The sequence below is a fragment of the Stigmatopora argus genome, chromosome 21 (assembly GCF_051989625.1).
Source record: "Stigmatopora argus isolate UIUO_Sarg chromosome 21, RoL_Sarg_1.0, whole genome shotgun sequence".
In the NCBI taxonomy this organism is placed as follows: domain Eukaryota; kingdom Metazoa; phylum Chordata; class Actinopteri; order Syngnathiformes; family Syngnathidae; genus Stigmatopora; species Stigmatopora argus.
The window spans coordinates 359,855-385,989 of NC_135407.1; the positions used below are offsets into that span (position 1 = coordinate 359,855).

The 26,135-nt window shown below is 50.9% G+C and overlaps 4 protein-coding genes and 1 long non-coding RNA gene across 6 annotated transcripts in view; 1 reads left to right on the forward strand and 4 right to left on the reverse strand.

Moving 5' to 3' along the window:
- Positions 1 to 248: 248 nt before the first annotated feature.
- Positions 249 to 10,239, reverse strand: LOC144067418 (sodium/potassium-transporting ATPase subunit alpha-3). 2 transcript variants are annotated; one of them, XM_077591190.1, is made up of 23 exons: positions 10,015 to 10,239; positions 7,220 to 7,333; positions 7,082 to 7,141; positions 6,816 to 7,019; positions 6,618 to 6,731; positions 6,392 to 6,526; positions 6,200 to 6,317; positions 6,006 to 6,094; positions 5,754 to 5,933; positions 4,776 to 4,974; positions 4,434 to 4,678; positions 4,160 to 4,358; positions 3,887 to 4,062; positions 3,630 to 3,766; positions 3,414 to 3,564; positions 3,120 to 3,288; positions 2,903 to 3,057; positions 2,704 to 2,827; positions 2,488 to 2,633; positions 2,267 to 2,397; positions 1,877 to 1,978; positions 1,627 to 1,718; positions 249 to 1,528 (listed from the first exon to the last, which is right to left on the reverse strand). In XM_077591190.1, the coding sequence occupies exons 1-23, from the start codon at positions 10,018 to 10,020 to the stop codon at positions 1,500 to 1,502; spliced, it is 3,075 nt and encodes a 1,024-aa protein (XP_077447316.1). In that variant the 5' UTR covers positions 10,021 to 10,239; the 3' UTR covers positions 249 to 1,499. The 2 variants fall into 2 exon arrangements, with proteins under 2 accessions (XP_077447316.1, XP_077447315.1); XM_077591189.1 differs by lacking the exon at positions 10,015 to 10,239 and adding an exon at positions 8,554 to 8,577.
- A 1,162-nt stretch (positions 10,240 to 11,401) lies between these two features.
- LOC144067439 (uncharacterized) lies at positions 11,402 to 12,860 on the reverse strand. The gene is made up of 3 exons (XR_013297943.1): positions 12,731 to 12,860; positions 12,586 to 12,636; positions 11,402 to 11,685 (listed from the first exon to the last, which is right to left on the reverse strand). It is a non-coding gene; the product is annotated as an uncharacterized LOC144067439 (long non-coding RNA).
- Positions 12,717 to 15,687, forward strand: LOC144067436 (zinc finger protein 706). The gene is made up of 4 exons (XM_077591228.1): positions 12,717 to 12,881; positions 13,965 to 14,115; positions 14,193 to 14,306; positions 15,244 to 15,687. The coding sequence occupies exons 2-3, from the start codon at positions 13,981 to 13,983 to the stop codon at positions 14,286 to 14,288; spliced, it is 231 nt and encodes a 76-aa protein (XP_077447354.1). The 5' UTR covers positions 12,717 to 12,881; positions 13,965 to 13,980; the 3' UTR covers positions 14,289 to 14,306; positions 15,244 to 15,687.
- On the reverse strand, positions 15,339 to 20,489 carry bmp8a (bone morphogenetic protein 8a). Its single transcript, XM_077591220.1, has 9 exons — positions 20,018 to 20,489; positions 19,785 to 19,903; positions 19,296 to 19,725; positions 17,366 to 17,558; positions 17,126 to 17,274; positions 16,872 to 17,051; positions 16,723 to 16,802; positions 15,971 to 16,081; positions 15,339 to 15,872 (listed from the first exon to the last, which is right to left on the reverse strand). Exons 3-9 carry the CDS (start codon positions 19,690 to 19,692, stop codon positions 15,723 to 15,725), a joined length of 1,260 nt encoding a protein of 419 aa, XP_077447346.1. The 5' UTR covers positions 19,693 to 19,725; positions 19,785 to 19,903; positions 20,018 to 20,489; the 3' UTR covers positions 15,339 to 15,722.
- A 183-nt stretch (positions 20,490 to 20,672) lies between these two features.
- The window catches only part of macf1a (microtubule actin crosslinking factor 1a), a 51,486-nt gene continuing 46,023 nt past the window's right edge, over positions 20,673 to 26,135 (reverse strand). Inside the window, 13 exon segments of the mRNA XM_077591229.1 lie at positions 20,673 to 21,490; positions 21,492 to 21,749; positions 21,751 to 22,007; positions 22,897 to 22,929; positions 23,096 to 23,158; positions 23,442 to 23,559; positions 24,363 to 24,380; positions 24,844 to 24,918; positions 25,005 to 25,159; positions 25,236 to 25,398; positions 25,486 to 25,670; positions 25,750 to 25,861; positions 25,938 to 26,126. Of these exon segments, the coding sequence (XP_077447355.1) occupies positions 21,293 to 21,490; positions 21,492 to 21,749; positions 21,751 to 22,007; positions 22,897 to 22,929; positions 23,096 to 23,158; positions 23,442 to 23,559; positions 24,363 to 24,380; positions 24,844 to 24,918; positions 25,005 to 25,159; positions 25,236 to 25,398; positions 25,486 to 25,670; positions 25,750 to 25,861; positions 25,938 to 26,126 (1,824 nt within the window). The 3' untranslated portion in view covers positions 20,673 to 21,292.

Below are 26,135 nucleotides of genomic sequence, written 5' to 3' on the forward strand. Positions count from 1 at the left end.
TTATCAGCCCTGGGGGGCTAAAATGGGGCATAGACTTAGCAAATAGCCTTTATACCATGTGCTGCTTTATGTAAATGATGAATTGTAACTGCTATAGCTGTATTTTTTTAAAATGAATGAATCAACGGTGTACTCACCCTCAACGTTCTTGACGACAAATCTAGATGTGAATCGATTCCGCTGTGAAAAAGACTCCTCGTCCTTGACTGTCAACGTGGTGTCGAAAGAAAGAACGAAAAGTGAGGAAGAACGGTTCACAGCGTTTATTTCCATTTCATGACACAAAATCAAAATGGAGAACCAAGTGACAAAAAAGTTGGCTTCTAGTTTGTCGCATTTTCTTCCACTTGCTTATTTGCTGACTCCATTTGTGCTCCTTTTCTCATGACACACAAAGATTGGAACTTTCTTCTTTTCGGTCAGGTGGGGGGCCAGGGGCGGGGGGGATTGATGATGGGGAGCGAGTGGGCAAAAGTAGGGCTCGCAGCGCTCTTATCTATCAGACAGACCCATTGGTTTTACCCCTAAACTTTTTACAGCGCGGTCGGATGTGACATATTGTTGGCCATTTGGAAGGAAAAGAAAAGTGCAAGAGGACAATTGTTGTTTCATGGCTCTGTTTCATTGAAAAATCCCATTCCAGGCTCCAATCAATGTTTGCCAAGGTTTTGAAAATCAATTTTAACATAAAAAAAAAAATCATTGTCTCATTTCAATTCGTCAAGAAAAAAATGTGTAGAAATAGAACAATGACATTGAGCAAGAATTACAAAAGAGAACTGCTGTGGACATTTGACATTCATCATTTGACAAACTTGAAACGCTCCTTTTTTTGTTTGTTTCTTTACCTTCAAATGTGGCCCTGCGGCACAAAAGTTTGCCCACCCCTGCTTTCGCAAAGCAGACAAATGTAAACAGAAGAGAGGCTTGGCTTCAGTGTGCTTCTTTTTGGACAGGTGTGAATGAAAACAACAGCTCTCACACTCATCGGAAATAGTTGAAAAAGACGACGGCAACGACGAGGACAACAACAACAACAACGGCCAGTCTTCTGTTAGAAAACTACCGTGCCCAAGAGGAAGCGGGGAACAGTAGGAGGTTGGAACCCTCTGAGCTGCAAACATTTTGGAAAAGCGACGTGGCGGCGGCAACCAGAGAGCGGCCACGGGCGCCATGGCAACAAGCATCGGCACAATGGCGGCGGTTGGCAGTTTTCGAGCTCGGCGGCGGCGGGAAAAAAAAAGCCACGGCGAGGACGCGCCTGTTAGCACCTCGCCGCCATCTTGGTGGCCTTTTTGTTTTTTTAAGGTCGAGGCGAGCAAAGTAGATGGCGGAATAGTAAACAATCGCGGCTCGTTACCGTGGCAACGTGCACTAAATGTAAACAACAACAACGATGGACGGACGGTAGATCGCCAACGAGCGTAATGTGGCAGCCGTTTGACTGACGGGTGGGGTGGGGGCAAAGGGGGGGGGGGAATTTTTTAAAATTTGATCATCTAATAATACGTCTCCCTTTCCACCCAACCTGAAAACACCAGAAGAAAAAGAAGAAGAAGTGTGTCAGCAGGATGAAATTCACCTTGGCTAAATCAATTGGGCGGATTTTATTGATGGATTGATTACCTCCGGGGTTTCGACGCAGGATGAGCTTTCGGATCTCGTCGTAAACAAAGATGAGGAAACTGTAGGGGAATGCGCAGAACCACCAACTGGCCCTAAACAATCAAACCGTTAGCATTTTTCATATTGTTAGTATCACACTTCCATCGAAAACCAAAAAGCAAACGCATTGCTTGAGCAATATCGGTTATTTTTTAGCAGACAAATTCATACGGATGCCGGAAGTGAGTTCTATTTGCGTGGATTTTCTTACTTGAGCGGATACATCCGTAGCGCCACGTCCATGCCGGGACAGTAGGACAGGAAGGCGGCCAGGGCTGTTTCTTCAAACAGGCCGAAGATTAAAATCTTGTTCCTGCCAGAACACAAAAAAATGAAGGATTCAGGACGACGTCCAAATTTCATGTTTGCGGAAGGATGGCAACGAACGCCCACTTCCAAGAATCTACGAGTCCATTAAATACGAACACAGCAGAAGGATGAGAAATTGGTCAAATGGGCAGAGGTCACTTGAAAGTGCGTGATTTGGTTCCCTCTAGTGGCTGTAAATACAACTGCAACCGCAAGAAACCCAAACGCTAGTCTTCTTTCTCATTTCCAACTGGGTTGAAAATATAGTCTAATAACGGAAGGGGAGGCAAACCTCATGCCCTGCTGGAAGACCGAGTTGCGTCTGGTCTTGCAGATGATGACGTCGGCCCACTGCACCACCACGATGCTGACGAAGAAGGCCGTGTGGCAGGTGAACTCCACGATCTTGCGCTGTTCGTACGTCTGACGGAGGGGGGACGGGACAGCGAGGGCCACACGTCAAAGCACCGTCCTTCACGGCGTACAAGCGTGACCCGTGTCGGGCGCCGTTACCCATTGTTGCCCGTAGCTGTCCTCCAGGTCGTTGTTGGAGCGGTCGTCCCAGTTGAGGCGGATTCCCATCAGCACGGAAGGCCGGAAGCCATTTTCCGCCATGATGACAAAGTAGGCAAAGAAGCCGCCCAGAGCTTGGATCATCCCTGGAGGAGGGAGTGGACGTGTCAAGACCGCCGGTCGCTCGCTCGCTCGTCCCCTTGGACACGGGCCTACCGATCTGCCCGTAGGCGATGCTGATGAGCCTTTCGTTGACCAGCTTGTCCCTCATGGGATTCCTGGGCTGACGCTTCATGATGTCGCTTTCGGCCGCCTCGTACGCCAGCGAGATGGCCGGCACCTGCGCAGGTTACAAAAAAAAATGAGTTTGAAAAAGCTGGTTAGGGACACCACGAAAGGACGTCCCGCCGCTCACCATGTCCGTGCCCAGGTCGATGCAAAGGATGGTGATGGTACCCAGGGGAAGCGGGATGTTGACCAGGATGAAGAAGAGGAAGGGCGTGATCTCCGGGATGTTGCTGGTCAGAGTGTAGGCGATGGACTTTTTCAGGTTGTCGAAGATGAGGCGGCCTGCGAGGAAGACCCGATGTTCAAGCGTGGTGTCCAACGTGGCCCAGTCCCATCCGGCTCACCTTCCTCCACGCCCGTGACGATGGAGGCAAAGTTGTCGTCCAGCAGGATCATGTCGGCGGCTTGCTTGGACACGTCCGAGCCCGAGATCCCCATGGCCACGCCGATGTCGGCTTTCTTCAGGGCGGGGGAGTCGTTGACGCCGTCGCCCGTCACCGCCACGATGGCCCCCTGTCGACCGGGAGAGTAAAAGCCTCAACTTTCGTGCGTCTTCCCCCGCCTCAGAGACCCGCGTCCGTCCATCCGTCCACTATCGCTAATGAAAAAAACTGGTCCGGGGACCGGGGCCACCACACCTGTCTCTGGCATCCCTCCACAATGATGAGCTTCTGCTGAGGTGAGGTCCTGGCAAACACTATCTCCGTGTGATTCCTTAAAATGTCGTCCATCTGGTCTTGGTCCAGGTCCTTCAGGTCGGTCCCGTGGATCACGCAGGCTTTGGCGTCCCTACGGCGAGCGGCGTTACGGCGGTCGGCCCTCCCTCCCGTTTGGACGGCGTTGGTCTCCCTCACCTGGGGTTCACCTGGCTGACGGGAATGTTGAGACGCGCGGCGATGTCCTCCACCGTCTCGTTGCCCTCCGAGATGATGCCCACGCCCTTGGCGATGGCCTTGGCCGTGATGGGGTGGTCGCCGGTCACCATGATGACCTGCTCGAGAGGGGAGCCCGGCGTCCGCCTTAATGCGGGCGGAGCGACGTTGGCCGGCGACGAGAGGCCCGCCTTAGGCCGACGGCGACAGGAGGCCAGACGGACGCGGACGACGCCCACCTTGATGCCGGCCGAGCGACACTTGCCCACGGCGTCGGGAACGGCGGCGCGGGGCGGGTCGATCATGGACATCAGCCCCACGAAGCACAGGTTGTCCGTCTGGAAGTTGACGTCGTCCGTGTCGAAGGCAAATCCTTTCGGGTAGGATTCCTCCGGCAGGAAGAGGTGGCAGAAACCTGTTGTGGACATGAGAAATGGACAGCTGTCCCCGGAGTGGCCCCCGAACGGGCTCCGAAAGGGGCTCTTTTTTTCCCTCCTCCTCCTCCTCCTCACCTAAAACTCTTTCGCCCAGGCCTCCCAGTTCCAGGTAAGCGTTCTGGAAGGCCTCCTTCATCTCATCGTCCATGGGCTGCTCGCGGCCCTGCAACATGATGGTGGAGCAGCGGTCCAGGATCCTCTCGGGGGCTCCCTTCATCACCAGCAGGTAGCGCCGGTCTGACTCATCCTCGTCTTCGCTCTCGTGAATGGAGAGCTGGCGAAAGCGGGAGGCGGGTGGCGTGAGACCCGGCGGAGGGCGGCGAGCAGCATCCCGGCAGCCGTCACCCACCTGGTACTTGTTGGTGGAGTTGAAGGGGATCTCGGCCACTTTCTTGTTCTTGTCCCTCATGGTCTTGACGGCGCCGCAAGACAGCTCGATGCACTTGAGCAGCGCCGACTCGGAGGCGTCGCCGGCCACATCGCGCTTGAGGATGGGCAGCGAGTCCTGGCCCGCCTTGAAAACGGCGCGGTTGCACAGGGCGGCCACCCGGGCCAGCGACACCCACGTGGCGGAGCTCTTGTCGAAGGAGGAACCTGAGGAGCGAGGGAAGATGAGCGTGGGCGGGCGGTCGGGTCTTGGGCTTTGACCCTAGACCACCCCTAACCCGCCTGGCCTCGCCCTCACCCTCACCCGACTGGTCCTCGGTGGTGTCGGCCTCGTGGATCTGGTTGTCGAACCACATGTGGGCCACCGTCATCCTGTTCTGAGTCAGCGTGCCCGTCTTGTCGGAGCAAATGGTGGAGGTGGAGCCCAGCGTCTCCACCGCCTCCAGGTTCTTCACCAGGCAGTTCTTGCGGGCCATTCGCTTGGCCGTCAGGGTGAGACACACCTGCCCGACCAAAAGACCACGTTTACAAAATACGGACCAATGCGTGCGACCGGGCGACGATTCGCGGCCGGCGCCCGCCCGAGCATTCCCTCGTAGAAAAATGCGCTCAAGTCAAAAGGGAGCATCTCTCGCGGTCTTAGAGCGAGCCAAAGCGGTCAAGCGGGGTGCCCGGCGCCGTCTTAAACGATCGCGATGCCAAAATAAAAAACAGCCAAGGGGGAAGAAACGGGGTCGATGCATTCATCGGTGGCTAAATTACATGAGCGAGTGGTCGTCGTCAGCGCAGACAAAGAACGGATGCGACGGGCCTGAAACACAAGACACACACAAAAGACGTAGCGCAGCAACCTACGCCAGCACACGCGGGGGTGACGTGGACAAATCATCAACCCTTTAGGCTTTTCCCAAAAAGTCCATTTGCCGGGAATATATATTTTTGAAAGTTAGCTAGCAGTCATTAGCTTTAAAAGTTTCAAAAGGGAATTTCGCTAAAAGGACAAGAGCTAACTTCAAGCCCCAACTATGGGCTCTTAATTGGACGTTGTTTCCTTATTAAATGAGATGTAAATATATTCACAGAGATTGCGATTGTGTTTTTTCAAGAGCTAAATTCCAGTACGAGGCTTCAAACATAGCAATCGAGAGCCACGAGCTACTCACGGGGCGCCGGGGGCGCCGTGGACGCTCCACGTCCGATGCATTTCACAATTTGTTTTTTTTGTCAAGCACATTGGCGCCCCCGTGAGGGCACGCCCACCCTCGCCGCCCGCGGCACTCACCGTGACGGTGGCCAGCAGGCCTTCGGGAACGTTGGCCACGATGATGCCGATGAGGAAGATGACGGCCTCCAGCCAGGAGTAGCCCAAGACCAGCGACAGAACGAAGAAGCTGACGCCCAGGAAAACCGCCACGCCGGTGATGATGTGGATGAAGTGCTCGATCTCCTTGGCGATGGGCGTCTACCCGAGGCGTTTGGGACGGACGGAGGTGAGCCGGGTTGCCTCGCCGAATCGCCGCCCAGCTCGCCTCACCTTTCCGGTCTCCAGGCCCGAGGTCAGGGTGGCGATGCGGCCCATCACGGTACGATCGCCCGTGCACACCACGATGCCGCGAGCCGTGCCTGCTCCAAAGACGAGAGGGAAGACGGCTGAGCGCTCCGGCAACGTCAAAGAGCATTCTTTGGTCGGAACGCCCAGAACCCGGCCGGCGGGGAGCTAGCTCTCACCCTCCACGCAGTTGGTGGAAAAGAAGGCGATGTTGCGCGTCTCCAGGGGATTGTCGTGGGTGCAGTCGGGTGACCTGGTCTGCGGCTCCGATTCGCCCGTCAGGGAGGAGTTGTCCACCTGCGGGTCGGGATTTACAATCAAAGCCCATCGACGGCGGCATGGATCCGATGGGCTCGTCTCGGCTCGGCCACCTTGCAGCCGTGGGAGGAGATGATGCGCAGGTCCGCCGGGATCCTGTCCCCGCCTTTGACCTCCACCAGGTCGCCGGCCACCACCTGCTCGGCGTTGATCTGCATCTTCTCCCCTTCGCGGATCACCAGGGCTTGCTGGACAAGAGACGGAGGCGGCGCGTCGGGAAACCCACGTTGACCTTCCCGGGAAGCGGCGCTAAAGCGCGGGCGGCGCGGCGTCCTGTACCTGGGGGACCATGTTCTTGAAGGACTCCATGATCTTGGAGCTCTTGGCTTCTTGAAAGTAGGAGAAGCAACCGGTGATGATGACCACGGCCGACAGCACGATGCCAAGGTACAGCTGAAACCCAGGGAGGAGCTACTTTAGCATGCGCCGTGAGCCTCGGAGTCGAGCCCCGCCCCTCCCACGAGCCGTGGCGCTCACGTTATCCCCGGCGGGCTCGTCCTCCGTGGCCGCCTGGATGGCGTAGGCCAGGAAGCAGAGGATGGCGCCGATCCACAGCAGGACGGAGAAGCCGCCGAAGAGCTGGCGACAGAACTTGACCCACTCCGGGGTGGTGGGCGGCGGGGTCAGGGCGTTGGGGCCGTCCCGGGTCAGGTACTCGCCCGCCTTGGCGTTGGTCAGACCCTAGAGGGGAACGGGCCACGGTCAACTTTTTATGCCTACCTACCTTCGCCGGGGTGACTTACCTGGACGATGTCGGTGGTGTATTTCCTGCAGACTTCCTCCACGGACATTTTGTGCTCCGTCTGCGGAAATGGAAGGCAAACGTGTGGCGTCACTGAAGGTTAACTCTTCCAAGCTCGTCCACGGTGGGCGGAACTTACGATGGGGACCTCCTTCTTGAGATCGTCCATGTCCTTGCCTCCTTTCTTCTTGGGCGACTCCTTTTCGTCCTTGTCCTGCGTGGTGGCCACGCGGTAGCTGTCCGACCGCCCATACTGTGGAGTACAAGCGCAAACGTTGCAGTTGGCAGAAATTGTCGTTCCCGCTGGCGGAATCGAAACAAAAGACAACCCGAGGCCAATCCAGTAAAAAAAGTTTGCACTGAAAATCTGTTTGGATTTTTTGGAACTCATAAATGTACGTCTAGTGTTGCCAAATTAGTGCTTCAAAACCAGGTGTAGCCTAAACTCCCGGTGAAGCTAAAGAATTCAGTTCCGGGTCTTTAATTGTTTCCCTCGTGCGCGCCATCTGTCATTCGGCAGATTACAGCTGTTTACTACACTGGCGGATTAACCCAATGAACAACAACAATAATCTGTCGGTGCGTCCGTCCGTTTGAGTGGACGAGCCAATACCGATCATGTGAAGGAAAGCCATCTTGAAGAGCCAGCCACCGCTGACGCTGCCGCAATATCGTCACGGTGCCCACTTTAGACAGTAGACAATAGCTCGGCGCCACGCTTGAGATTGTCGAACGGCGGTCGCCCCCGATTGGCGACCGGAGCGCGCCTCGCACACAAAGGCATGGATTACGCACAGATCAGTGGAGCAGCCGACCTAGAAACCGTCATGGCTACGACGGCGGGACGGGCTCTCTCTCTCTCTCCTCCATAATCCACACCTTCTCTTTGCCCTTCCACGCCACTTTCTTTCCCAATTTGCAGCCGCTTCTTGGCCTGGCCAGCATCACCCACCGCCGTGGCCTTCAGCCATCTCAAGTCTAGCGATGGGTCAGCCCACGTCAGACGTGACGTTTCCGAGCGAACGCCAACCCGCGGGAGGGCGTTTAAATCATTCAAGAAGGCGAAGGAAGAAGAGGCGCCGTTTTGAGGATGTACACATCTGGCGCAAGTGGACGGAGCAAGCGAGTGCGCGCGCTCACGGCGCCACATATCGATGGAAAACAGAGCGTGAGAGCCAATCGATACGTCCGTCCGTCCACATTGTTCTCTACGGGCCATTTTCCAATGGATGGCAGACTGCCCTCTACTGGGACAAAAGATCCAAAATGATTGAATCCGCCTCCATACAAAAAAACAACCAAAAAAGCCACCAAATCAGACCCCGATGTTGACGTTCGGCTCCATTTTCTCGAGGACGACACAAATAAGAAATGAGAGGCCGGAAGCAAAGTATTGGAAAGCAGATGATTGGAACACAGCATATTAGCATAGCAGGCAAACTGTCGCCAAATGGCACAAGCAAAGCTTTCTACCTTGAACATGTCCAATGACTCTTTTTGTCAAATATTTGCTCGACTCCTACCGAAGCACCGGAATAGTGTGGATGGTTGAAAGAAAACCAGCGAGGCAAATGGGTCGACTCCAGCGCCGACGGCTTTGTTGCACGCGTGTGAAAATGTCTGTCCACAAAGGCCATGATGTTTTTGCCCCGCAGGCGCGGCCAGATGATGTTGCCGGCCGGAGATAAAGGAAAGTCCGAGAAAGATCAAAGAAATAAAGCCAAAGGAACGGACATTTCATTCATATCGTGGGGCATTTTAGATCAAGCTACGCCTTGATATCCAGGAAAGAGTTCTGCAACTGTGGCCAGAAAGGCCAGAGCGTAGAACCATTTATTGGCGAGGGAGAACATTTTAGGATAGGATTGGACCCACTAAACTTTTCCACATTTTAGGATTGGATCCGCAAAACTTCCATTGCAAAGAAATCGTTGTTATTCCACACTACACAAACAAAACAGAAGCTTCCATAAAGCTGTCCCAGGAACACGCTGTAAAAAATGTGAAATTCCAATCAGTCCAGTCTTTCTATGCTATCCGTGCCTTTTTTTAATAAGGAAAGTTGATGCACACCCTTTAGTATTGTAAAAATGGACTTTTAGCTCACTCATGGTGGAAGTCAGTGATTAAAGAGACGCTTTGCTCAAGCTCGATTATGGCCAATGGCGAACTAATCCAGGGGTAGGGAACCTATGGCTCGGGAGCCACATGCGGCTCTTTTGATGGGTGCATCTGGCTCAATTGCTAACCTGTGAGCTAAAATATGGAAATTGCCGGTGACAAAACTGAGATATTACATCTAGAACTGCTTTAATCTTCATTTTTTTGCAGTAGACTCTTCTGGAATGCATTCTCTCAGTGATTAGCAACGGCATAAGAATCTTTTAAAAAATATTCAGTTTTTTTTTCACTTTAAAAGTGGTGAAATTACAAAAAAAATTGAAAAGGCACTCGTTTACCTGTACGTATTTTGACTTTTAAATTCGTAGTATGGCTCACAAGGAATAACATTGGAAAATATGAATTGTTTGTGGCTCTCTTCGTCAAAAAGACGAGTTATTAGTGACTAATCGGTCATCACGAACATATATATATATATATTTATATACCTAAACCGAATGGCGTCTCCTCTTTCGTGGTAATTGGAACAGTTTGTCATGGATTTGGTTCCGTTGGGCTTCCCTCGCCTCGAATCTGCACACGATATTCATTTAAACTTTGTGTTTTGTGTGCGTCAATACTCGTGATTACGGATGTGACTTGAATGCAACGCAAGGAAGGCAGAGAAGGAGATGTTGCACATTGACGCACTCATGTGACGCAAACCTTCATCGGCGCAAAAGCACCACCAGAAGAGACCATAAAGGGATGCATTCGAAACTAACAACAAAAGGAATATCTTAACGCTGACCAAAAAAAAAATGTCCTCCTTACCCCCATTTCGGCTCAACAGGAGGGTGCTGTTGCTCCTTTCGCACAGGTGGGCTCGTCCGCTTGAAAGCAACGTTCCTCGGGTTGGCGAAGACGAGGTGTGTCGCTTCACTTGACAGCAAAGACGCCAAAAGACGTGGAAAGTAAGAAGAATGTGCAAGAAGAGGAGCGGAAATCGCGACCAGGCACAATTGATGCTGTTGGAGAAAGTAGATCCGCGCAGATGTTCGGATGCTAGGTCACTCCGCGGGGCCGTTTCTCCCCTCCCGGCCCAATGACTGCGCGGAAGAAACTAGAGCCGAGCGACAGTTCATAGCAAGTGGAGAAAAACGAGGTCAGAAAAAGGCTTCGGAAATACGGGATTTTAGCATCAACACAAAATGGCATTTGGATTGGATTGGATAACTTTATTCATCCCGTATTCGGGAAATTTCGTTGTTCCGTTGTATTTAAATGGGGAACCTCAGAATTTTGACTAGTTTTTGTCCATTTATGCCCATTTTTGTTCAGGTTTCGTTATTTGTCGTCTTCGACGCCGCGTTTCCGTTTGAATGATTTTTTGGAATCGTAGTTGTTGTTCAACTTTTTTTGTCTTCTATTTTTTCTTAGAACACCACATTCCAATGAGACTTGCACACCGGCTATCGAGATTGGAAAAAAACAGACAGCTCATCGGGCTCAAAATAGCTTATTTAAGTGCGCGTTACGACAAAAGATGCTAAGCATAACGGAGAGCTAATAAGTCCCGCAAAATGTCCACCTGTCGTGGACAATTGAATAATTCCACGCGTGTTTTTACAACAGCAGATAAGCGAGGGCCACTACAACTCAGTGGGACAAACATGCGTGAGACGGGATCAATGATGGCCTCCTTCATAATTGCGGCCTGGCCTAAATTTCTCAGCTGTTCCATCCATCGCTTGGAAATGGAGCCGAGGGGAAATCCAAGCTACATTATTTTTCAAAACCGTCCTCCTATCCAAACAAGCACACGCGACAGTACGTTGAAAAGCAAGATTTAACTCATTGCATTTAAAGTAGATTGATCCAAACATTTTAAAAAAACGACGCTCGCTCGGGGGTGACGGGGCACACGTTGGGTGGACCACCGGTGATGCGGCGTCCAAAGGCCAAGGGGATTTCAACCTTCCTCTGATGGGATGAGCCAAGAATATCGCTTGACTTATTGTCAGAGGTCAGAGCTCGTCCCATAATGCATTGCAGCACACCTCAGATATAGAAAAATGAGATGACGCTCATTTGATATGAGTCGGACATTTCCTTTCACGCTCTCCACTCAAAATAATCTCAAATCATCTTTCTCCATTGCAATTATGACTATATTCTTTCCATCTTTGTTGAAATGGTTTCTCATGATATAGGGTTCAAATTGTAAAAAGATGAATATAGGTTGCTTGAAGAGGTGGTAGAGACATGGCAAAGAAATGCAGGTGGCTGGCCCCAACTCAGTCCCTCGACGTTCACCTTAATGGGTCCAGCCAGATCTGACCACCATCCATCTTCCAGTCTCTGTCGCCAATTGGACTAGAGGCCAAAGCTGGGAAGGCTGTGATTGGCTACCAGTATGCAGCCTGTTGCTGGGCTGTTTCCATAGAAATGACAATCCATCTTTTCCATCCTCTGGGGAAAATGATGTCTGCGAGGAATTTGGGCCTCCCGGGAGCAATCAGAGGCAGAAAAATAAAGCATTTTTCAACATCCATTTGGGGACAATTCATCCTTCAAGGCCAAACTCTAATTGTGAAGCATAATTACATTAGAAAAAAAGCATATTTATCACACGAACACGGGGGTTTCAAGTACTAGTATGTACTACTATATTCCCCTCCTCTTGAGTCTCCTCATCTACCCTTGAGCTCCCTCTGGTGGTTAGAGACTGTCGATGCTGTGGTCGAGATGGGGAACATCAAGTTCCAAACCAGAATTGGAACTATGATGACTTTTAAAAATTTATTTGTGCATGTTTTGGTGGAAGGATGTCTAACGGCGAGGAGTGACCTTTGTAGTATATTGATACTATATTAGTTGCATCAGGTTATACAGGTGTGTTTAACCACCGCCACCTAGTGGCCATTAGGTAATACAGTGTAACCCGGATGTTGACATGTTTTGAGGTAGTCTAAGAGTTGAACTAGGGAAGCAAGCACGTGTGCAAGTTGGCTCCGTCGTCTGGTGCTGTTATGGATATATTAACAGTTATATAAAAGTGCAAAGATATCACACTATACATGGCCGTTTTTTAAGAAAAAAAGCCTTACTATATATGGTCTTCTTTTTTTACAATGAGCCTATTTCACCCTTAGCCACACCAGGCCAAGGAGAACAGGCAAACACCACATAGGTGGACCAACCTGGATTTGAACCCTAGTCCGCCACTGTAAGACCAATGCACTAACCACTCATTCACCAGGCCATCCTTTGAAGCCCTTACTATACATGGTAATTTATTTATCTTAAAAAAAAAAGTCTTACCATACATGGTGAATGTCAACAAATAAAGGCCTTAACGAGAAAGTTGATCCCAGCTGATGCGTCAGTGATTAAATGACTTACCTTCAGGGCAGGCAGTCTGGGTTCCAGTCCCATTCTGTGGTTCCTTTGCACCTGTTTTTTTTAATAAGAGAAAGAGCAGAAAAAGAGAGAAGTCATTATTTTCACAACACAAGCTTTACTATGTGCACTTGTCAAAATGTCCTACCCTAGTGGATGCAGTTCCTCTCCTGATCAGAGGCGGCAATGTTTCCATCACATTCACGAACCATGGTGTAGTCAACGTCAACGTTGACGTATGTCCGGTGACGGTTAAACACGAGAACGACAAAAGCGAGTGAACGTGCTACGCTTCCAAGGTAATTGCCTAATTCTTAGTTAAGTTCTTAAAACACATCTTTCTGTTACGGTGTGTGTCAAATTTTAGAGAGGTTTGTCGCTTTTCACCCATGCTGTCCATTTTAGGATTATCCTGGTTTGTTATCGAAGTGAGCTAGCCTGTTAGCATGTTAGCGCTGAAGATTTAAAGGCCTGTCGTGTCAAGCTCCCTATTTTCCACTCACTTTCACTTTCTGCTTCTTACACTCATGAAAATGACACCGACACTCGTTTTGGCTAAGATAACGTTAACTGCGGTGTGTACAAAATTGATTTTAAAGCGTTTAGGTTGTTGTCTTTTAGAGCACATTTCATACCAGATAATCATATATATATCGGGACACTGACCCCAGCAAAAGCACTGCATGACACCAAAATTTGGTTAAATTGCTACTTCAGTAATGTTCTTATTGTATATCGAGGCAGAAATGAAAACATAGGGGTGCACGAATATAGTCTATAAACATAGAACGATTGTATATGCAATTCATTAATACTCTTCAACAAATTATAATGCCAAAACTTGCGTTAAGTTAAGCTTTAGCACAAGCGTGCACGAATATAGTCCATAAATAGAGAACGCTTGTATTTGCAATACATTATTACAAAAAAGCCCTAGTATACATGGTCTTTTTTAAAACAAATTATAATGCCAAAACTTACTTGGGTTAAATGCTTTAACACAAGCATGCACGAATATAGTCCATAAATAGAGAACGATTGTATTTGCAATGCATTATTACAAAAAGCTTTAGTGTACATGGTCTTTTTTTGTTTTTACAAAAAAGCCTTGCTATGTATCGTCGTTTTTTTTTTCCCAAACAAAAAAAGTCTTATTATACATGGTCTTTTTTAAAACAAATTATAATGCCCAAACTTGCGTTAAATGAAGCTTTAGCACAAGCGTGCACAAATATAATCCGTAAATAGAGAACGATTGTATTTGCGATGCATTTCTCTTTAACAAATGATAATGCCAAAACCTCTTTGCAATAAATGAAGCTTTAGCACAAGGGCGAACAAATTGAACGGAATTGACGTCTCGTTTGGTGTTGTGTTTGCAGGTCGTATGTGAGGGCCATGGCTCGCGGGCAGCAAAAGATTCAGTCCCAGCAGAAGGCCGCCAAGAAGGCCGCCGAGAAGAAGAAGGGGCAGGCGGCCGACCAGAAGACGGCGGCCAAGGTGGCGCTGGTCCACACGTGTCCCGTCTGCAGGGTACCTACGACAAATATTCTGGCTTTGTAACGACCCCGCTTTGGCCGAACAGGACTAAAAGACACTTTTTGTCGCAGACGCAGATGCCCGATCCAAAGACTTTCAAGCAACACTTTGAGAGCAAGCACCCCAAGTCCCCCATGCCCCCCGAGTTGGCCGACGTTCAGGCGTGAAGGAGCGCCGTCGAGGCGGTAAGAATCGCTCGCCTTGTCGACGGCTACAGACGCTCTGTCCGTTGGAAGGGACGGAGGGTTTGGGGCTTACCCGACCTGACCTTCTGTCCCTTCCAACGGAGCGGGCGTCTGCTGTGAAAACAGTTGATGTTCACTTGCGCGTTCGTCCAGTGATCCATGAGATCAATCATGGAAACAGAGGCAGAAATGTGAACATGAAGGAACACAGCGCCGAGTGACCGTCAATGGATACAAACAATGGCCGCTATCGCATCGAGTGTCCCGAGTGGAGGAAGAGGTCACCTTTACATAGGAGAGGATGATCGGGCATAGTATCTTCCATCTGACTCAAGCCTGCAGACAGCTGGGAGCGGCACTTTTGATGATGATGCAAGGTGAGCTGAGTTCTGAACAACACATTCTTCTACGATGCTTCCTTGAACTGAACATTCATCCTCTTCGGTACGGAAGAGGACATGACATACAATCCTAGAATCCTAGACTCCTCTACTAAAGAGGAGTCTAGGATTTTATGTCACGTCCTCTTCAGTACTGAAGAGGACGTGACGTAGAATGTTCAGTTCAAGGAAGTATCGTAGAAGAACGTGTTGTTCAGAACTCAGCTCAGCTTCCATCATCATCAAAAGTGCCGCTCCCAGCTGTCTGCAGGCTTGAGTCGGCATGAAGATACTACGCCAGTCCTCCTCCCCACTATAAAGGTGACCTCTTCCTCCACTCGGGACACTCGATGCGATAGCGGCCATTGGTTGTATCCATTGACGGTCACTCGGCGCCGTGTTCCTTCAACTCGACGAGTTCTCATGTTCACATTTCGGCCTCTGTTTCCATCATTGATCTCTTGGATCACTGGACGAACGCGCAGCAGGTAAACATCAACTGTTTTCACTCTTCAATTCACGGTGACGTACGTCATCTCACGTCCCTTCTTTTCTAGGCACTGCTCGACGAGATGAATGGAGAACAAGAGATGGCGAGGAGGTGACGTTTGTGTGTGTGTAAGAGACAAAGAGGCCCACCAGCAGCACCATGTTTAGATAAAAGCATATTTATTGTGTATCATTGACATGCTTACATGTTTCTTTATTTGTAGCATTGGACAGCCCAACACACACACATTTTCAAGCCTAAAATAAACCACTAAATATTGGTTAGTGCTTAGCTGTCCTCTTCCCTTCACATGTGTCTGTCAGATTACCTTCTCGAACAAGTTCCTGGTTCAGAAACATAACAACTATTCCTTATTAACCACAAGCACAAGTCGGTGCTCGGCGTGGCTTGAAAATGATCTTTAAATGTACAACATTGTTGACTATTTTAGAATGTCGTGTGACCAAATACTGACACCTGTGTGTACCTTGTAATAAAAATGAAAGACACACCACCTTTTTTTTTCTTTGGCTCGCCACGCGCTTCTCATAGACAGCCGCACGTTTTGACCACCATGTTGCGGTGTTTCTTCAGGATGACGTTGTTGTTATCGTCATAGAACAGCACGGAGATGGGGCTCAGTTTGGTGGGAGCGCAGCAAGCCTTGGGCACCTCGTCGGGTTTCAACAGGTGTACCTATCCGACACAAAAAACATGTTAAACTCATCGCTGTAAAAGGGACAATTAAGATGGGGATTTGGTTTAGAAGAGTAGCACGGACGGACGGTACTGACCACTTGCTGGATGAGAGCGTGGTTGGTGGCGTTCATGCAGGCGCCCAGCGGATAGAAGCACTCGCCGTCGCAGTAGTACGCCGAGTAACCCGTCGGGGCCAGAACCCAGTCCTGAGTCGGAGACGGGAAGAATACGGGTTGAGACAGACATGCTGCAAAAGTACAATTCACTTCAACTGACTAAACACGCGAGACCGGATGATTCGCCTAAAGACGATTCGCCGACGGACGTTTGACAGACGGACAGTATACTGTTACTGCTACTTTATTTTCTCTATTTCTTCTGTCACGTACTGTTCTGCGTGAGCTCCAAATGGCTACTACTTTAAACGCAAGGATAAAATATAAAAAATTGGCAGCACATTGTAGTGTAGTACGTACTTGTATTTAGAAATATGTCCAGCGGGGGGCAGTACATGCCCTTGTTATTCCTAAATGAATGTTATCTGTAACGGCCGTATATGGCCCGCGGGCCGAGGTTGAAAAACATGTTCACACACGATCCGGAGGCGGGGCGAGCGTGCGAATCCCGTTTCAGTGAAACGTCAATTCGGCGACCTGTCCGTTTGTCAAACGTCCGTCGGCGAAACGTCTTTAGGCGAATCATCAGAGTGTCCTAAACACGCTTAAATTAAAAAAAAAAATGGATGATAAAATGTTAACTCTGAAAATCTAGTCCCAATGCTTAAATTGGTCCATTTTTCTCCCTTTAAAACGTGGCCAAAATGTAACCATCTGGCAAAAGAACATACCTTCCACCCGAGGTCGCTGAAGCTGACGTAGAGTTCGTGTTTTTTGCACGGTTCGCCGCCGCCGTCGACGGGGCTTCGATCTGAGCGGGAAAAAGACGGACATGGTAACGTGGGAAACGGTAAGCGAGCCCGACGAACGTCGACTCAACTGTGGACGCTGGGCACCGGGAGGTCGTATTTGGGCTTCTTCCGCCGGGGGTGCGTCTTGACGGCGCGGGGCGGCCGGCAGGGGATCTGGTTCTCCCGGAAGAAGGTCACCATGAAGGGCTGCTTGGAACGGGGACCCCGACGGCCCACCAGGCCGATCCAGGCGGCCGACAGCGAGCGATCTGGACGGAAGGAAAGGTGGCAATGGTCACCGCGGGCGGACGTCCGACGAGCCGAAGTGACTCGCGCCGCCGACCTTCCTCGGTCTCCACGTAGAGGCGGATTCCCAGGTTGCTGCGGGGCTGCAGGAGCCAATGGTTGGAGGCCGAGGTCACGTCGAAGGCCAGCCAACCTTCTCGACCCGCCGGCACCGACTGCATGTCCAGCAAAACCAGCTCGGGCTCCCTGAAATGAGGGGAAAACGGCGCGTCGAGACGGAGAGGAGGCGGCTAGGCTAAGGTCCCCTCTTCGGCCCACATTTGCCACGGCGCCGGACCTGCGTCGCTCGTCCTTGCGGATCTCGTAGACGGAGATGTGAAGGGTCCTGTTGGCCCGCTGCCCGAGCGTCAGCGCCTTGTAGATGCGGAACTCGGCGGCCGTCACCGTCTCGCCGCGAGGAAGAGGCGTCAGGTCGAAGCGGAACTCCTTCCAGTAGGGCCGAGGGTGCGTCAGGTCGCGCTCCTGCTCCACTGCCCACAAAAACGGGACAGGACAATAATACCATCAAAAGTCATGTTGTTTCAAAAGGTGCCTTTTTCTGACTGGAGATAAAATGGATTTAACCTAAAAATGACGACGCCACGCAACAGGACGGCCATCTTGTGACGTCAGTTATATATAAGCTGGCAAATTTGATGGGTTATGATAAAACGGCCTGCCACTTAACAATGTTTTTTTCTGCTACGACACATCAGAAAATCAATTTTTGCCCCTGCACACTAAGATGTTTTTTTTAAAAGTGTGTTCCGTCCTTTAAAAGTTTTTTCCAGTTGCAATTCCGCGAAGGAGCCAAGCTGAAAAGTGTGTCAAATCCAAAGTTAAGTTAGTTTTTACACTACGAGCCATTTTCTAAGCTTACCGTCCTTAATACGTGACACCCAATGCGTATGCGGAAGCCTTTATCTTTCCAATCCGCTTGGGTGGCTCTTTTCAAACTGGGAAGGAAAATTTGACACTAAACAACACGGCCACGCAACTATTGGGAATTTCACACCTGTCACTGACGACGTCGTCAGTGACAGGTGCGAAGAGAAGGGGGAAAAAAACTTGTGCATTTTTATTGCCCTTGACAACAATGTTTTTCTTAAAAAAACAACATAGTATATAGTAAGTTTTTTTTCTTAAAAAGACATAGTATATAGTAAGCCTTTTTTCTTAAAAAAACGACATAGTATAGTAAGGCTTTTTTAAAAAAACGACATAGAATTGTAAGGCTTTTTTTCCCTTAAAAAACGACATAGTATAGTAAGGCTTTTTTCTTAAAAAACAACATAGTATAGTAAGGCTTTTTTATTAAAAAAACGACATAAGATAGTACGGCTTTTTTCTTAATTTTTTTTTTGCTTCATCGCTTTAACGTCGCGACGTGGATGGAGGCGCAAAAGGAAGATAGTCCCATCAAGATGTTCAGTGGAATTTGGACAAAGCCCACGAGGACGGTAATTAGAGAGCGTTTGCGGCGCGCGCCACGGCAGCTGCTGTGCGCACGCACGCCACTAATTGCAGGCCCGCCTTGTACTTGGAGTCTATTTTTATGTTTTTGTTTCCCACCCCCTCCGCGGCCATATTTTCATCTGGCTCGGCGCTGCTGACTTTTCTGCCGGAGCGTGTCGTGTGCGCTCTTTGATCGAGTGGGTAGACGGACGGATGGACGGGAGGGACGGGACGGACAGATGGGAGGTCGGCAGGTGAGGAGCTTCAAGTACTCAAATGGACGGACGCAATCTGCAACATCAAATGGTGTTTTTTTTCTCCCTTAGCGTTGAGTGATAAATTCCAGGGCGTGCTTGCTTCCCTAAACACTCGAAGGGGGGGTTGAAAGGAAAACCCGTCATTACTTTGCGGTGGGAGTGGGTTTATAAAATAGTCCGAGCGTGAAGAGCTTTTCCTCCAATCGAAGGAAGGAAGGAAGGAAGGAAGGAAGGGAAAGGCCACTCCAGAAGGGCATGCTAATATTTATTCTGGGAAGGAAAGATAGCGAGCTATCCGTGCGCCTACTCACTTTTTCACTTCTCTCCTACGTTTTGCCATGTCTTTTCTAGCTTGTTTGTTTTGTCCTTTTTTTTAATCAACCCTAATTTACAAGCAAAAGGCCATTCTCGTTCAGTGTTAATCTCCCCCTTTCTCCTCAAATAGGGCTCCATTTTGAAAACTTTACGCGCTCTACTTAGTTAGTCTAACAAGGACAAGAAGCCAGCAGGACTCACCCAGGTTGACGAAGCTCATGACGGTGTCGGCCTCGCTGACGACGGCGCCGAGGGCGGGCGGCGGCGGGAGCGCCACCGGCAGCGGCGACGGGCGTCGGACGGCCGCCCTGCGATCTCCTCCGGGCGGCGGCGGCGGCACCCCCGGCGGGCCTTCGTCGTCGGCCGCCACGGCGCGGTAGAGGTCCAGCATGAAGAGCGGGGCCGAGGAGGGCGGGCGCAGCGGCGGGTGAGGCCTGGGCCGGCCCGGCAGGCCCAGGATGGACAAGATCTCCTTCTGCATCTCCTTCTTCTCGCGGCCGCTCAGACGGCGGAAGCTGGAGTGCAGCACCGCCTGGGCCGGCGGCAGGAGCAGCAGCAGGAGCAGCAGCGCCGAGAGGAGCGCCGGCTTTCCGGCCATCCCGCTCCTCCGCTTCTTCTTCTTCTTGTTCCCCTGCGAAAAGTCAAGTGGAAGAAGATGGCTGCCTTTTTATCTCCCGGGGGCTCACTCACCTCTCCAAGTTTGTCCGAGCTCCTCCTCGCCGCCCACAAACGACGTTGACCTTCTCTCTTTAGTGGTCCATGGCCGCCCGTCCTTCTTCTGGCCTCTGCAATCTTCCCACTGGTGGGCTCTGTGGGAAAATGACAAGAAAAGCACCATTTCTCTAAATAGTTGGGGGCCCAAAATAATGGTAAAGAAAGCTTGCCCATTCTGGGAAGCTGAAGAAAAAAATCCAAATATTTACCGATACTAAAATGTCCTTCCCGGAGGAGCCTCTTCGGAGTGGTCCACCCACGTTCCTCTGCTCAGCTCTGGTCCGGGTATCCCCCCTTCTGGTGTCAAAGTGTCAACGCTGGAAGACGAGGTTCGCCGCTCGCCACGGAGCGGATCCTCCTCTCGGCTTTCCGCCGGCGTCTGAGCTCGAGCTCCGAGGCGGCCGGAGGTTTTGCTCTCGTCGCATTCCGCCCACAAGATGGCTGGCTAGGTCCCGCCCTTCGCAAAGGGAAGGACTTGTGCTCCGCCTCTTTGTGACCCTTTCCACTCAAGAAAAGAGAGACTAGGGCCGTGACATCATGGCAAAAGTGGCCGTACTTTGTTTTGACACATTTGAAATTTGGAGCAGGATTTTAGAAATAGATCTCACAGCTTCACAAAGGCACAAACACTTGAGCCTAGATACTCGCATTAAAAAATTACATTATTACGGCTACTTTGGGGCAAAATTGGAAGAAAATAAAATTGTTTTGTCAATTTGATTGGCTTGGTTTTACAGTTTTGGATGGATTTAAAGGCGGTGAATAAGTTTCACCGGGATGACCTTCTCCGTCTCAAAACATTCGTCCACAAATTGCACACAGACTTGTTTTACTGCAAGCATCATTTTAATACAAAAACAAAAAAATGGTTTATAGTTTTAGTTGTTTTTTTTGTTGCTTCATTTTACACGCAATTTCCCCCGATGGCGTACACGAGAGAGGCAATAAATAAATAAAAATTCATTAGATGTCTATAATTTTCCTGACAAACGTCCACTGCTGCTCTCTTAACGTGATCGGTCGCCGGACAAACGCATGTACAAGTCTCCTCCTTCTGCCCACTTTACAATTAAATATTAGATTTTTTTCAAACTAGATCAAAAAGTCGGATTATAAATTAACAGAAGTAACATGATCCCGTTTTGTAACGGGCGGGAAAAGTCAAACGGACATCAGGCGGCAAAATGCACGCCCTCGTTCTCGTCCCCGTCCCGTTACCGTGCGGTTACCGTGCGGACTTGCTCCGCCGCCATTCTTTTTCTGTCCGTTACAGAGGACATCCTCGGGGGGACATTTTCTGCATTGGCGCCGTCTCCATAGCGCCATTCCGAGGACGGAAAACTTTCCAAAGTGCACTTGGCCCAGCGTTCCTCCATTTTGGGGTGGTGGGGGGGTTGCCAAAGGAAAGGGCGACCCTTGGATTCACTTGTTTTTTTTTTTTTGCATGATGTCAAGGGAGAGAGGGAAGGTCACTTTTTGCCGCCTCATTTCCTGCCGGACACTGACGTCTTTGGACTCGGGGTCTTCTTGGCCATGGTGGGGATCTTGGAGGGCTTGGAACCCCCGCCGCCGGGCCTCCGCGGGGTGTCGGAGGCGTCGGAGCAGACGGAGCGGGAGTCCCGCGACTCCGAGGCGTCCGACGCGTCGCTCCCTCGCCGGCTGCCGGCGCGACCGCCGGCTCGCTTGGGATCTGCCGCGGGATGACAAAATTCACAAAGGGTGAGTCGGCGTCGACTCGGGCGGGCCATGCCGCTCGCCGGCGCCCGGTTTACCCGTCCGTTTCCCGCCGCCGCCGCCGTTTTCTCCCGTCAACGAGCCGCGACTGGAGTGGAAGGGGGGGCGCTTGAGCTTGGAGCCCGACGAGGCTCCCTGCGGGAAAATGCGACCCGGCTTTGTCAGTGATCGCTCGGGATAAATAAAACATTTTTGTGGGGGAGTGGCTAACAAGCCATCCGTGAAAACGCCAATTGGCGTAGAGGTCAAAAGGCACGGCGCTCACCCTGGACGAGGAGGTGGGCGTGGCGGGCGCCGAGGCGCCGCTGTGCGAGGCCGACGTGGAGGACGAGGAGCGGGTGGGCGAGGCGTTGCGGGAGCCCGGCTTGGAGCGGCGCCCCCGCGAGCGGAAGGCGCACACGCCCTGCGGCGTCCCCTCGGGGAGGATGAACTTCTCCCGCAGCTCCAGGTTGGTGCGCCCGCGCGCTGAAAGGGAAGCAAGCGCCGCGTCAACCCGCGTCCCATCGCTAAACCGCGCTAGCGCTAGTCCCATCAATCCCTTTCATCGCCGACGGCGGCCGATGAGTTAAATAAATTCAAGTGAAGAGACTAGCTATTGGCAAAACGGGGAACAATAACAGCAAAAATCATTTTTAAAACTAGTGATACAATTTGAGCATTACAAAACCAGAATGAATGATGGGCTGGTTTATATGAGGCAAACAATGACAAACCTTAAAGACAAGCTCAAGATGCAAACTTTTTCTTTCAAACCCAAGCTGCGAATCTGCCGACACGAGAGCCCACGTGCACCATCAAAGACATCAATGCGCGCAAGTGCAGCAGCAGCAGCGAGCAACGACGCCGACGACGACAACAACAACAACAACAAGCGACGGAGCATCGTCGCGACCAAATTAGAATCAAGTGCAGTGACAGCAAAGATGAGTGTCAAGGGCGATGCTCAAGATGCATGAAGAAAGCAGCGGGACAGCCATTAGCCGTTAGCTTAGCTTGGGTAACCGGTTAAGAACATAACTTGGACAAAGTGGCTTTTCTAGCCAAGGTTCCCGGGACTTGAGTGTACATCCTTCCAACAGCCAAGCAGACCATTCATTACCAGATCAGCTAAGGTGGAGGCGCACAACAAGTATCTTTACCTATAATACTCATGGACATAGCTCATTGGCGCTACAAGTTTGCCCCAGAGCTACAATTGGCCTTTTTTCCCCCCTCGCTGATGGAAATTGCAAAAAGGCAGCTCGCCGGGCAGCGCAAACCTCCGTACCACCGCAACCGTTTTACTGTCTACGCACAGCCCAGTGGAGCGAGATGGAGAGTGAGTTGGGAGAGGAAAGGAAAGCTAGATAGATACCTCTGCAGCAGAAATAGCCCGGGGTGACTGCCACTGAGAGACACACAGGAGACAGACAGCGTGAAAACAAACTCCCATTTCCAGAAACACGCACAGGCGTACGCAAGGAGGGGGGGGAAACGTATTAGTGGCGGCGTGATCGGCAACGAGGAGGGGGGGGAAGAGGCACGAAGAAAGAAAGCCGACGAATAAGTCCAACCTAAACGAGATGAGATGGAGCTACTGGAGTCGGAGCGAAACATCTTAAGTCCGGGATGTTGAACTGGAGGAAGAAAGTGGGAAGGAAAGGAGAGAAAGGGGAGAGAGAGAGAAAAAGAGGGATGGAGGGAAGGAGGGAGGGAGGAGGAAAGGGAGGAGCATGCATCATGCAATACTTGCTACTACTTCCTGCCCAGCAAGTAGAACCAGGGTTAAGTTCTTAGTTTAGAAGGCTCAACTTTCCCCCCCCCCCTATTTCATTCCAGAATTGACTAAAGAAACCAGCATCAAATGCATCGCGAGCCAACAATTCAACTTTTTTTTTGGTCCCTGGTCCTCGGACTTACCTCGACACGGGTCGTTCTTGACCAGGAACTCGTCCAGGGCCATCCAGCCGCCGCCCACTCGCACCATGACCGTGCTGCGCAGGATGCGCACCAGGCGCAGCTGCTGCGAGTCGCCGAACTGCGCCGGAGAGAGAGAAAGAGAGAGAGAGTAAAAGGGTGTCAAGACGGCGGAGGGGGCGGAGCCTCGCCGGCGCCCGGCCATGCAGGCAAGCGTGCACTCTTTTTTTTTTTTTGCCACCAAAAGCTATCACAGCATCTTCGAGGTCCGTTTTTTTTAGCAGGCAGCCCATAAAGCAACCCCAAAAAAATAGAAGCGGTGCGATGCGTGAATTCATAAATTGAATAAAACAATTGTGTATCAATATCTTACCGGAGTTGTCTCATTTCATTGGAACAAAAATGTGTCTAAAAAGTGTCAAATTGTAAAAACTCAAGAGAAAAAGAATGAAATTCTTCCCAAACGTTGTGATAGGTAACATTGAAATGATAAAAAGAGTGAAAAAAAATCACATCACATGAAAATGGACTCATTTTCGACTTTTTTTTTTTTAAAGTCAGAATTTAGTGGTTGAGTGAATACTATTAAAATGGGTTAGACGCTGCCCAGCATGAATTTTCTCATCCAATAAATGATGGCAAACATTTTAGCAGCCACCGAAGAAACAGCCAAGCCCATTTCTTCACCAGCGTCAGTCCAAAGCACACAAAACAGCCAAGGGATTAAAACACACAAGACGCGGCGGGGCGCCGAAACCCGCTTCCCACCACACTTGAGCTTTGCTAATTCAACCGGGAATGGCAAACCGGACCGTGGTTTCTGGGTGGGGAAGGGGAAAAAGGAGTTATCTGGTGGCGGGGAAGCAGATTTCAGGCGCCCCACCTCCCTCCCCCCAAAAACGGCAGCATCAGAAGCCACGTTACCTGGTTTCCGAGGAAGAACTACAAAAAATCCGGCAGAGGCGACGCACGTAAACACGTTGGACAAGGGAAGAAAGGAAGAAATACATGACCGTCCAAACAGCGCCACAAAAACAATCAAACAATACGCCGTCGGGCTTGCGTGTCATTTCGCGACAATGGCAGACGGTAACATTTTTGTTTAGATAACATTAAAGTAGTGGTTACAATGGTAGGAAGGTGGTCTTTGTGTTTCTGTAGATTGACTTTTGCATTACGAGTTATCATTTATAAGCCTGGTGGGCCAAGCTGAATCAGAAACAAAATGAAAAATATATTAGCCACATATTTTGTTTGTTTTTCCATAAAAGTATTGTTTATAAATGGCAAAGGAAAACTTGGGATCAGAGGGTAGAACAATCCAGACAAATGGCCGTCGCTAACGGATCATTCTAGTTGAAATGTCGACACGCCCCCCCCCAAAAATAAAGTGGCTTGAACTTACCCGGTACTTGTTCTCCCCTATTTGCTCCACTTGGAACCTTTTGGCACATTTACATTGCGCCACCTGTCGAGTCACCTGCACGACGCCAGGACAAAAGTCAAAGGTCAAGTGTTGGCACCGCCATTTCCGGGCGCTCGACGGCAATCCGGACGACACGGCACCTCGTCCTCGATCTTGTCGGCGTCGGTGGTGGGTCTGTAGGCGTCCTTGTTGGGGTGCAGGGCGGCCACGAACTCGTAGTAGTCGATGTAGCCGTCGCCGTCGCGGTCAAAGATGTCCGCCACCGCCGTCATCTCCAGTTTGCTGGTGGGGAACTCTGGAGAGGAAAAGAAAAGCCGAGTCAAGGGGAGGAAAATACATTTAAAAACGTGAAACCCTGGCGACGGACGCACTGGACGCCAGGATGCCGTCAATGAACTCCTGGCGGGTGATCTTCCCGTCCTGGTCCTTGTCGATGCGCCGGAAGAAGTCCATGACGCGCGACTTTTTGTGGTTCATCCATCGCATGTACTTTTTCCGCCACACGTCAAAGTCAAAGTTGGCGAACTCTTTGAGCTGCGAGCGACGAGGCAAAGAAAGAACACCGTTGCTCACTTGGTGCAAATGGCTCGAGAAGGATAGTGGTGTGCTGGCCACGCCTACCTCCTCCAGCCTATCCAGGGCGTCGTTGAGCTTTCGCTGGCGGTCCAGCGCCAGGAGCCAAACTTGCTGCCAGCGGGCGCACAGCTGGTTGAGTCGCGGGTTGCTCCCCTGGACCTGCACGGAGGCTTGGTGTTGCTGCTGCTGATGATGATGATGATGGTGCTGATGCTGCTGTTGCTGCCGCCCTGAAGAAACGATGATGGCTCCTTAGTAATCAATGGACGAATAAAACCAAAAATAAATGAGCTACTCAAAGCTACTTACGTCCTCCCCTTCTCTCTGCCAGACTGCTGGGAGGCTCGGCGGGTTTCCTCTTGTAACTTTTGGTCACTTTGTCCACATCCGGCTGCTTCCTGGTCATCTCCTCCATGAAGGTCTGACGCGGAGAGAAGACGGTGGCGGCTAAATCAGACGGTGGCCAGAATTTACGGGATGCGAGGGGGGGCTCTGACCTGATGTTCCGCAATGAGGCCTTGGACCTGGGGGATGTCCTGAGGGAGGGGGTCGGCGTCCCTCTGCGCCAGGGTGGTCTCGGCGCATTGGAGCCAAGTCAGAAGCTCCTCCAGCAGGTTGGCGTTGTTCAGGACCTCGGTCAGCGCCGCCTCCAGGCGCTGCTCGTGCTGCTTGGCCCACGTCAGCACCTGCGGACG

Coding starts and splice junctions, on each gene's coding strand:
- LOC144067418 (XM_077591189.1), bottom strand. Junction 6,527..6,617: donor TCAAGAACATGGTCCCCCAG/GTACAGGACGCC, acceptor TCTCTTGTCCAG/CAAGCCCTGGTGATCCGCGA. Junction 3,058..3,119: donor CGTCACGGGCGTGGAGGAAG/GTGAGCCGGATG, acceptor TCTTCCTCGCAG/GCCGCCTCATCTTCGACAAC.
- LOC144067436 (XM_077591228.1), top strand. CDS start 13,981: ATGGCTCGCGGGCAGCAAAAGATTCAGTCCCAGCAGAAGGCCGCCAAG. Junction 14,116..14,192: donor ACACGTGTCCCGTCTGCAGG/GTACCTACGACA, acceptor TTTTTGTCGCAG/ACGCAGATGCCCGATCCAAA.
- bmp8a (XM_077591220.1), bottom strand. CDS start 19,692: ATGGCCGGAAAGCCGGCGCTCCTCTCGGCGCTGCTGCTCCTGCTGCTG. Junction 17,275..17,365: donor CGCAAGGACGAGCGACGCAG/GTCCGGCGCCGT, acceptor CCCTCATTTCAG/GGAGCCCGAGCTGGTTTTGC. Junction 16,082..16,722: donor TCAGCGACCTCGGGTGGAAG/GTATGTTCTTTT, acceptor TCTCCGACTCAG/GACTGGGTTCTGGCCCCGAC.